The 11,650-nt window shown below is 42.2% G+C and overlaps 1 protein-coding gene across 1 annotated transcript; it reads left to right on the top strand.

Annotated features, from left to right (window-relative positions):
• Positions 1–4,772: 4,772 nt before the first annotated feature.
• LOC106586753 (cell surface A33 antigen) lies at positions 4,773–11,570 on the top strand. Its single transcript, XM_014174337.2, has 7 exons — positions 4,773–4,976; positions 5,672–5,844; positions 7,336–7,552; positions 7,840–8,004; positions 8,175–8,291; positions 8,675–8,801; positions 9,585–11,570. Exons 1-7 carry the CDS (start codon positions 4,952–4,954, stop codon positions 10,438–10,440), a joined length of 1,680 nt encoding a protein of 559 aa, XP_014029812.2. The 5' UTR covers positions 4,773–4,951; the 3' UTR covers positions 10,441–11,570.
• The last annotated feature ends 80 nt before the right edge of the window (positions 11,571–11,650 follow it).

Genomic DNA, 11,650 nt, shown 5'->3' on the forward strand with positions numbered 1-11,650 from the left:
TTGCAATCTTTCAAACAATTGAGAAACAGATGTACTATCTTGATTATGAAAGCAAAATAAAGCTACTTTTTAAGCGCCATCTTTGACTCTGCTGGTGATCCTTCTACATTCTGGAAAACAGTAAATGCACTGACAAGTACAAATTCAACTTCTTCCCTGTCTAAGCAAGTTCTGTCTGACTGGCATCATAACTGAGAAGAATGGGATAAGTGATTATTTTTTATAATATTTTTTATCTCTGTAGGGTTTCTATTTGAGAGAAACAATGGTTTAATTGACCCGGGTCAGTCAATCGACTACTCTTCCCTCTGCCAGCCTCTAGCTGACTCGACGGTTAACCTGTCAACTTCTAGTGAAGCTTTGTTTTCATTTCAACAATTTACTATATGTAATGTGCCAGATGAAAAAACCTGGCAATTATATCTGGTACTATCGCCAAGGTTTGGAAGGCGACCCATCTACTCCCCCTTCACAAAGGTGGTGACCCTTCTGAACTAAATAATTATTGCCCTATTTATAAACTTCCTTGCCTAAATAAAATATCAGAATCATTGATTAATTCTCCGCTAATATCTTTCTTATCTTTGAAATGTATTCTAAAATTACATCAGTCGAGTTTTAGACCAGGTCATAGCACTATCTCTGCTGCATCCCTAGATAATAAATGATGTGGTTAACTGTATGGATAAAAGGCAACATTGTGCTGTCCTCTTCATTGACCAGTCAAAGGCTTTCCATAGTGTTGATCACTCACTGCTAATTCAGAGGCTTTCCTCAATTGTAACTGGTTGAAAAATGACTTGACAGATAGAACTCAATGTGTATCTACTGATGGTATTAAATCAGGTTTCCTGGATATTAAGAAGTGTGTCCCGCAGGGGTTGATTCTGGGTCCTGTACTTCTTACTGGTTACAATATCGACTTGTCTGTAAAAAAAAAATGCAACCTGCACTTGTATGCTGATGATACTGTTGTGTATACTATTGTCCCCATGGTTGACCAGGCTCTATCTGAACTACAGTCTGCCTTCATTGTATTATGATACTGTTGTGTATACTATTGTCCCACGGTTGACCAGGCTCTATCTGAACTACAGTCTGCCTTCATTGTATTATGATACTGTTGTGTCTGTTATTGTCCCCATGGTTGACCAGGCTCTATCTGAACTACAGTCTGCCTTCATTGTATTATGATACTGTTGTGTCTGTTATTGTCCCCATGGTTGACCAGGCTCTATCTGAACTACAGTCTGCCTTCATTGTATTATGATACTGTTGTGTCTGTTATTGTCCCACGGTTGACCAGGCTCTATCTGAACTACAGTCTGCCTTCATTGTATTATGATACTGTTGTGTCTGTTATTGTCCCCATGGTTGACCAGGCTCTATCTGAACTACAGTCTGCCTTCATTGTATTATGATACTGTTGTGTCTGTTATTGTCCCACGGTTGACCAGGCTCTATCTGAACTACAGTCTGCCTTCATTGTATTATGATACTGTTGTGTCTGTTATTGTCCCACGGTTGACCAGGCTCTATCTGAACTACAGTCTGCCTTCATTGTATTATGATACTGTTGTGTCTGTTATTGTCCCATGGTTGACCAGGCTCTATCTGAACTACAGTCTGCCTTCATTGTAGTATGATACTGTTGTGTCTGTTATTGTCCCCATGGTTGACCAGGCTCTATCTGAACTACAGCCTGCCTTCATTGTATTATGATACTGTTGTGTCTGTTATTGTCCCATGGTTGACCAGGCTCTATCTGAACTACAGCCTGCCTTCATTGTGTAACAGAAAAACTTTATTGACCTGAAATTAGTATTGAATACAGGTAAAACTAAGTATAAGTTGTTCTCTAGAGCGCTTAAAAGTAACTCTGATGATTTTACCATATGTACTCTGGCTGGTGTCCATATTGATCATGTCCCTTCTTACAAATATCTGGGCATCTGGATAGATGAAAAGCTGTCTTTTAAAAATCATATTGATGAGCTAGTTAAGGATCGGCCCCTTTTTTTAAATTTTTGCCTAAAATGACGTACCCAAATCTAACTGCCTGTAGCTCAGGCCCTGAAGCAAGGATATGCATATTCTTGGTACCATTTGAAAGGAAATACTTTGAAGTTTTTGGAAATGTGAAAGGAATGTAGTTGAATGTAACACAATAGATAATACAAAGAAAAAAACCAACCATTCTTTTGTATTTTTTTGTACCAACATTTTTGAAATGCAAAAGAAAGGCAATAATGTTTTATTCCAGTCCAGGTGCAATTTAGATTTTGGCCACTATATGGCATCAGTGTATGTGGAACGTTTTAGACTGATCCAATGAACCATTGCATTTCTGTTCAACATTTTGTATCAAGACTGCCCAAATGTGCCTAATTTGTGTATTAATAACTTTTCATGTTCAAAATGGTGCACTCTCCTCAAACAATAGCATGGCATTATTTCACTGTAATAGCTACAGTAAATTGGACAGTGCAGTTAGATTAACAAGAATTTAAGCTTTCTGACTATATCAGATATGTCTATGTCCTGGGAAATGTTCATGTTATTAGCCTACATTAGCTCAACTGTCCCGTGGAAGGGACACCGATCCCGAAGAAGATTTATGTTAAGAAGCTGAGAATAAAAATGGGCTTGTTTTTCTAGAAATACATCCTGTCTTGTGCTACATACAGTGAGGGGAAAAAGTATTTGATCCCCTGCTGATTTTGTACGTTTGCCCACTGACAAAGAAATGATCAGTCTAATTTTAATGGTAGGTTTATTTGAACAGTGAGAGACAGAATAACAACAAATAAGTCCAGAAAAACGCATGTCAAAAATGTTATAAATTGATTTGCATTTTAATGAGGGAAATAAGTATTTGACCCCTCTGCAAAACATGGCTTGGTACTTGGTGGCAAAACCCTTGTTGGCAATCACAGAGGTCAGACGTTTCTTGTAGTAGGCCACCAGGTTTGCACACATCTCAGGAGGGATTTTGTCCCACTCCTCTTTGCAGATCTTCTCCAAGTCATTAATGTTTCGAGGCTGACGTTTGGCAACTCGAACCTTCAGCTCCCTCCACAGATTTTCTATGGGATTAAGGTCTGGAGACTGGCTAGGCCACTCCAGGACCTTAATGTGCTTCTTCTTGAGCCACTCCTTTGTTGCCTTGGCCATGTGTTTTGGGTCATTGTCATGCTGGAATACCCATCCACAACCCATTTTCAATGCCCTGGCTGAGGGAAGGAGGTTCTCACCCAAGATTTGACGGTACATGGCCCCGTCCATCGTCCCTTTGATGCGGTGAAGTTGTGCTGTCCCCTTAGCAGAAAAACACCCCCAAAGCATAATGTTTCCACCTCCATGTTTGACGGTGGGGATGGTGTTCTTGGGGTCATAGGCAGCATTCCTCCTCCTCCAAACACGGCGAGTTGAGTTGATGCCAAAGAGCTCCATTTTGGTCTCATCTGACCACAACACTTTCACCCAGTTGTCCTCTGAATCATTCAGATGTTCATTGGCAAACTTCAGACGGGCATGTATATGTGTTTTCTTGAGCAGGGGGACCTTGCGTGCGCTGTAGGATTTCAGTCCTTCACGGCGTAGTGTGTTTCCAATTGTTTTCTTGGTGACTATGGTCCCACCTGCCTTGAGGTCATTGACAAGATCCTCCCGTGTAGTTCTGGGCTGATTCCTCACCGTTCTCATGATCATTGCAACTCCACGAGGTGAGATCTTGCATGGAGCCCCAGGCCGAGGGAGATTGACAGTTCTTTTGTGTTTCTTCCATTTGCGAATAATCGTACCAACTGTTGTCACCTTCTCACCAAGCTGCTTGGCAATGGTCTTGTAGCCCATTCCAGCCTTGTGTAGGTCTACAATCTTGTCCCTGACATCCTTGGAGAGCTCTTTGGTCTTGGCCATGGTGGAGAGTTTGGAATCTGATTGGTTGATTGCTTCTGTGGACAGATGTCTTTTATACAGGTAACAAACTGAGATTAGGAGCACTGGACTTATTTGTTGTTATTCTGTCTCTCACTGTTCAAATAAACCTACCATTAAAATTATAGACTGATCATTTCTTTGTCAGTGGGCAAACGTACAAAATCAGCAGGGGATCAAATACTTTTTTCCCTCACTGTAGTAGAAAGCAGATTATTCAGTCGACATTCCTGTCGGTCCTAGACTATGGCGACATCACCTATATGAACGCAGCTGCCACTTCCTTAAAGCCATTAGATGCAGTTTATCATAGCGCACTGTGCTTTAGTACGAGCAACAATTTGAATACTCATCACTGCATTCTCTACCAGAAAGTTGGTTGGCCCTCTTTGATGTCACATAGGTTGATATATTGCTATGTTCTCATGTATAAAGCCCTTTTACAAAAAGTCCCACTGTACCTAACATCATTACTCAACTTTAGACATCTCTAGAAAATCCTTTGGTCTCTACTGAGTTAGGTAAATCAGCTTTTAGTTTTCCTCCACCTTATTTGTGGAACAATCTTCAAAATGTTCTTAAATGTGATGTTCTGGTGCCTCTAGGGTAATTCAGAAAGACGATTGAGGACCTTATTACTGATGAATGTGTTTGTTTTTTATGACCGTGTTTTTCTTTCTTTCTGCTTGCATTTTGTAGTTAGATTTGAGTTTTTTTTGGTAATTTAAGTAATTCAGGGCTCATCTGTAAAAGAGATCTTGGTCTCAGTATGACTCCCTGATAACATAAAGGTTAAAAAAATTAAAAGGTCCCTCCCGCTTTTTTTCCTTTTGCTTCCGTTTGGTTCTTAGATGGTAAACGGTTTCCGTTGCGAGACGTAATAAACACACCCCAGGTGCCTGCGGTTTGGTTTACCTGAGTGAGGTGCGCTTGGAGCACCAATATTGGACATTTGACACCTGAGAGGACTGCAACACTATTTCTGTGGGTGATTGAAAAGGGGACATCGACAATGATACTATTTTTCATACTTGCAGGTATGTGTAGCCATCTCGATTTCTTTTGTAATCTTTCAGTTATTAATTCCAAAACGGTCAACACCTTTTCCCCCAGACTACTGTAGGGGGGAAGTCACTGGCAATCAAATCATATGGATAGATTTACTACATCACAGCTGCTTTGCTTCGTCTATCCCTATCTTGTATGTCATGTTGCAGTTTCAACACCCTTGTTAATCATTAACCACATGAAAAGATAATACAAATATTCTCTCCCGGAACTAAGGGAAGAAATGTGCCATTTATTACATTTTCTAAATTTTCTATATCATGTATTTGATGGATTTAGGACGTTTGTTGTTCTTGTCCTGTGCTTGAAGGAGATTGTTTTGTTAGGGGTATTTTACTTTGAATAGGCCTAGTATGTCACGATTCAGTGTGTTGAATCAACGGCAAACATAATCACTTCCCCAAACCTGTCTAAGATATTTCCACTTTTGCTTGACAGGCTGTAGGTTCATCTTTAACTAGCAACTGTTTTAAAAAAAATGATGTCATAATTTATGTGTTCAGTATATTCTTGTCCAGTGTGTGTAATTCTTTGTCAGAATTTTACATTTCAAAATTCCATAGGCCTATACAATGATATGCAACTGGTATACAATACATTTGAAAGTGATTTAGAGAAATATGTGAGTATTGAGATGAATAGAATACATCTGATTTCTTTTTAGTTTTTTCCTCTGCCAGAGGCCTACAGGTGACCATTGGACAACCTACATATGAGGTTGCGCGAGGCGATGATGTCACCCTGGTGTGTAGTTTCATTCGTGCTGTACAATCCAACCCCTCCACGTTGGTTATCATCACATGGTCCATGGAGGCTGATAGCCCTGTTGATCCGAAGGTCAGTCAGAAGACAAGAGATGGCTCAATTTGATAAATGTAAAAGCTTTGCTACTATTGTTTCTACTGTTCTACTGTTTCTCGACAGACAGAAACACAAAGTTAAATGCTGAAATAAAGATCATTAGAAGGACAACAGATGGGTCAAGTAGAAGGTTTTCAGGTGCACATGATAAGCTAATATCGCCCTTAGAAGACTAAATACAGCCGACTTTTATTTAATCATTATTTTGAGAAGGAGTCATGCTGAGACCACAGTCTCTTTTAAAGACGGGCCTTATAAAAGAATATACACATCAATACACAACTAAAATCAAAACTGACATACAAAACACAAACATAGAAAACAAACATTCTTCAGTAAAAAGGTCCTCAATCAGCCGTCTGAATGGCCCTAGAGGCACCAAATCATCACATTTTAGAGAGTTTTGGAAATTATATCACAAGTAAGGTGCAAAAAAACCAACTAAAAGCAGATTTAGCTAACTTAGTGGAGATGGAAGGGAGCTCTAGAATTAGCCACCCCTGAGACCGGGTCTGGTAACCCGTACGTCTATGGGTTAATAATGAAGTAAGGTACGGCGGAAGTTTGTGTAAGAGGGCTTTATAAATAAAAAGAGTGCAATGCATCAATCTACAAGACTTCAAAGAGGACCAGCCTACTTTCTGATACAGAATGCAGTGATGTGTACTGAACCAATCGCCCGTAATAAAGCATAGTGTTCTATGATAAACTGCTGCCAATGGATTCAATACAATGGCAGCTGCATGCATATAGACGATATCGCCAAAATCTATAACCGGCATGAATGTTGACTAAATTATTTGTTTTCTGCCATGTAAGGAAAGGCATGCTCTATTCCAGCCTGGTCTCATAAACTAGACGTAACATTGTAAACTAAAATCTGTCACTCAGATTAGAGTGATATGTTACGTTTGGTATGGTTAAATAAGACAGAAGGTTACTTAAGGCAAACTTGAAAGGAGGATGGGTGTTTGGTTGGGGTGGATAGGTGGACGTGTAATGTGAACGTCTAGCAACCCAAAGGTAGTGTGTTTGAATCTCATAATGGACAACTTGAGCATTTTAGTAACTTTGCAACTACTTCCTACTTTTTAGCTACTTTGCAACTACTTAGCATGTTAACCAACCCTTTAACCTAACCCCTACCCTTTTGCCGAACTAACGTTAGCTCCCTAGCTAACATTAGCTTTAGCCACCTAGCCACATAACTAACGTTAGCCACAACAAATTGCATTTTGTAACATATCATATGAAATGGATGGTGGACATCCACAAATTAGTACATACCATACAAAAAGTAGCATATTTTACTAATTTGTGTCCCGGATTTACATTTACTATGTTACGTCTAGCCCATGTTACCTATTCCTATAAAGGAAGCCCTTTTGACCACTGAGTGTGTGCATTGCAGTGTGTAGGCTATGTGCAGAATGTGTTCAGTATTTTGTGTCTCCCTGATTCGTGTAGATTGTTATTACCACATTCTACTCTATCAACAATCAAGTGGACATCAAGCCTTCCTATAAGGAGCGAGCAGTGCTGACCCATGACATCACTGGAGGGCAGAGCACCCTGACCCTCAGCAAGGTGTCCATGCAGGAGAACAGGCTGTGGCAGTGCAGGGTGCAGATCCCTGGAGACGAGGAGGGGACGCCTTCCGCCACCACCGAACTAGTGGTTCTTGGTAAGACAGTGGTAGATGTTGACCTGTAGTCCATGTAGACAAATAGTAGTATGATAGTTTGAAGTCTGGTGTGGGTGAAAAGGTTTCATCTGTTTAAAGATGGAACGGATAACTTTAATTCTGTGTCTTGTCATGTCAAAGGAAAAGGAAAATACTGCTTAGATGTTCTCAAAGTTTTCTTCAGCAAGATGGCTCTCTAGGGTGTTCATTAGGACTCCACTGCCCTCTACTGGACTACTTATTTTTATTAAACCCCAATATGATGGGATGTCTGCTTCCCTCTCCAGTGGCTCCCTCTGTGCCCGTCATCAGAGTGCAGGGCGAAGCAGAGTACTGGAACAACATCAACCTGACATGTGTGTCTGAGGAGGGCTCCCCCGCCCCGACCTATAGCTGGAAAACAAACGATGTCAGGAATACTCCCAGAGTATTCCCACCGAGGACCACTGATAGTATGTTTTGTGTGTTTGTGTGTGTTTGGTGTTCATCTTTACTTCAAGCAAGCCATAGAATAATGGCAGGGCCGCAGAGGTTATTACCAAAACTTCCTAATTTGTTTATCAGTGTGTACGTGCAGCTCTCCTCTCTGAATTTTAACTTCCTGATTCCTCCATTCTTTCAGAGAATGGTGTTCTATCTCTGTTTAATATCTCCATGGAGACTTCCGGTTTCTTCATCTGCACCGCGACCAACCAGGTCCGCTCTGCCAGCTCAAACTTCACCCTCACTGTCATGCCCCGTGAGTATTGAGTATACCCTGTGGGTATTGAGTATACCCTGTGAGTATTGAGTATACCCTGTGAGTATTGAGTATACCCTGTGGGTATTGAGTATACCCTGTGAGTATTGAGTATACCCTGTGGGTATTGAGTATACCCTGTGGGTATTGAGTATACCCTGTGAGAATTGAGTATACCCTGTGAGTATTGAGTATTGCGCTTGCTATTTGTTTGGCGGTGAAATGGGGAAGGTATAGCGATGACTGAATCAAGGCATCTGCAACTCAAGTCACATTTATCAACAAGACTCCCAGGCTTGCCATCAAACTCCTTTTTCCTCATCCCTCTCTCTTCTTATTTTCCACCTCCTCCTGTTGTGACACTCTACTGCGTCCCTCTTTAGCCTCCATGAAGATCGGGTCCACAGCAGCCATCATTGGAGGGGTCCTAGCTGGGGTCCTGGTCCTGGGGATTGTCATATACTGCTGCAGGAAGAAGAGGAACAAATCTAAACAGGAGAATGTTCAAGGGTAAATAGCTGTTCTGCTCTTCTTTTTGGGTCAGGACGGTGTTGTGGACTTTTGGATGAGGGGTTTGTTGTGGTTGAAAGGATAAGGTTGGCCTGTTCTAGTTTCTGTACTTTTTTGTTGTTGTGTTTCTTTGTCTCTCTCTCATGTCTCTCTCTCATGTCTCTCGCTCATGTCTCTCGCTCATGTCTCTCGCTCATGTCTCTCGCTCATGTCTCTCTCTCTCACTCATGTCTCTCGCTCATGTCTCTCTCTCGCTCATGTCTGTCTCGCTCTCCAGCTCATGTCTGTCTCTCTCTTTCTCTCTTTCTAGCTCATGTCTCCCTGTTGTTCTCTAACTATCTCATGTCTCCCTGTCGACTCTCTCACATCTCCCTGTCATCTCTCTCTCTCTCTCTCTCGCTTTCTCTCTCTCTCTCTCTCTTTCATGTCTTCCTGTTGTCTCGCTCTTGCTCTGTCTGTCTGTCTGTCTGTCTGTCTGTCTGTCTGTCTGTCTGTCTGTCTGTCTGTCTGTCTGTCTGTCTGTCTGTCTGTCTGTCTGTCTGTCTGTCTGTCTCTGTCTCTGTCTCTGTCTCTGTCTCTGTCTCTGTCTTCTGTCTGTCTGTCTGTCTGTCTGTCTGTCTGTCTGTCTGTCTGTCTGTCTCTCTCTCTCTCTCTCTCTATCTCTCTCATGTCTGTCGTCTGTCTCTCTCGCATGTCTGTCGTCTCTCTCTCTCTCTCTCTCTCTCTCTCTCTCTCTCTCTCTCTCTCTCTCTCTCATGGCTGCCTGTCGTCTCTGTCTCTCAGAGTTCCAGAAGCGGTGAAGTTCCATGACACGCCCACACTCAAAGTTGGGGCAGGTTACCGGGACGACATTCCGGAAGACAGGACTGAGGGGAGCATCATGCTGCATGACCAATACGAGACGAAAGGGGAGATGGAGCACGATGACCAAAGTGTTAGAACAGATTGCAGTGATGGCCGTAAGGAGAAGTCTGATGACAACTGCAACAACTATGGAGATCAGCGCGATCGCTATGGTGGCAGCCGCGATCGCCTCGACGACCAGCGCGATCGCTATGGTGGCAGCCGTGATCGCCTTGACGACCAGCGTGTTCGATATGGTGGCAGTCGTGATCGCCTTGACGACCCACCTGTTCGCTTTAGTGGCAGCCGCGATCGCCTTGACAACCCGCCCGTTCGCTATGGTGGCAGTCGTGATCGCCTTGACGACCCGCCTGTTGTTCGCCATGGTGGCAGCCGTGATCGCCTTGACGACCCGCCTGTTCGCTATGGTGGCAGCCGTGATCGCCTTGACGACCCACCTGTTCGCTTTAGTGGCAGCCGCGATCGCCTTGACAACCCGCCCGTTCGCTATGGTGGCAGTCGTGATCGCCTTGACGACCCGCCTGTTGTTCGCCATGGTGGCAGCCGTGATCGCCTTGACGACCCGCCTGTTCGCTATGGTGGCAGCCGTGATCGCCTTGACGACCCGCCTGTTCGCTATGGTGGCAGCCGTGATCGCCTTGACGACCCGCCTGTTGTTCGCCATGGTGGCAGCCGTGATCGCCTCGACGACCCGCCTGTTGTTCGCCATGGTGGCAGCCGTGATCGCCTTGACGACCAGCATGATCGGTACAATGACCAGTACGACGAATCATAAGATTACCAACATGTCCTCACACTATTTCCAGGTTGTCCAAGGGAATTACAGCCATCCTCCCCAATGCTAATCTGCTGGTACACGGAGCCTACTTCAGTAGTATCCAATGCTGGTGCACTACCCTATAATCTCCCCTTTGATTCGAATGCCTCACAAACAATCATTAATGTTCTGCTATTTCCAGGCTGTTGCTAACTGCCCAAGGTGCTCAGTGATTTGGACATTTACTCAATCAAAATAATACCAGATCCTGGTGCACGTGATAACTGGAATTTGGAAAATACAAAAATGATTTTATTTGATAAACAAACTAGGCCTAGGCTTGGTCTTGGTATTTGATTAGCATCCCCATTAACTGTTGCAAAAGCAGCAGCTACTCTTCCTGGGGTTCACACAAAACATTAAACATAATACAGAACATTAATAGACAAGAACAGCTCAAGGACAGAAGTTAATTTGACAAGAACAGCTCAAAGAAAGAAGATAATATGATGAGATGAGACCAAATTCCAAACTGAAACATGGCCGATGGGTCACTTCTACATGGCCCTGTAAAGAGCTGAAAGGACTGGATCAAGATCTGTGTCTAGGTGGTGAAGGCCTCTCTTCAACAGCTACTGTGTCTTAGTCTCCTACATGAGGCTAACAGAAAGCTATTACCATGCTATTCAGAAGAACTCCTTTCAGATCTTTCAGGGAGGTTGATGAATTACCTTGTGGTTGGTGTGAACCAACTGGACCTAAATCAAATTTGACCATGAAAACAAGTGCCCTTGGGTTGTATGACCCCATGTGGTCAATATCTGTTGAGTATGTGTGTAATTATTGAATTGTTTTGACCCTGTGTTACATCTTTTAATTATTACTTTGTGGTGAAAGTAGGCTACATCAAATCATTTTTTTTATAACGCACTGATTTCCTGTTTTATTTGCTAGTAATTACTCCAATCAATAAATGAACTGTATGGTGTATGGCAATGAAGAAAATTATGTAATTACGACATTTTTATTAATTTAAATTAATCATATATATATATATATATATATATATATATATATATATATATATATATATATATATATATATATAAAACAAGATAATAAAGGGAAGAAGTGGAAGAAAAACTGAACTAAAGTCTCAGGATTATTTTTGTTTCGTTTCTTTATTCCACAGGATCACACCCGTTTTATTAATAAAATATATATTTTC

The sequence above is a fragment of the Salmo salar genome, chromosome ssa25 (assembly GCF_905237065.1).
Source record: "Salmo salar chromosome ssa25, Ssal_v3.1, whole genome shotgun sequence".
Classification (NCBI taxonomy): Eukaryota; Metazoa; Chordata; class Actinopteri; order Salmoniformes; family Salmonidae; genus Salmo; species Salmo salar.

Coding starts and splice junctions, on each gene's coding strand:
- LOC106586753 (XM_014174337.2), top strand. CDS start 4,952: ATGATACTATTTTTCATACTTGCAG. Junction 4,977..5,671: donor ACTATTTTTCATACTTGCAG/GTATGTGTAGCC, acceptor ATTTCTTTTTAG/TTTTTTCCTCTGCCAGAGGC. Junction 8,005..8,174: donor CCCACCGAGGACCACTGATA/GTATGTTTTGTG, acceptor CCATTCTTTCAG/AGAATGGTGTTCTATCTCTG.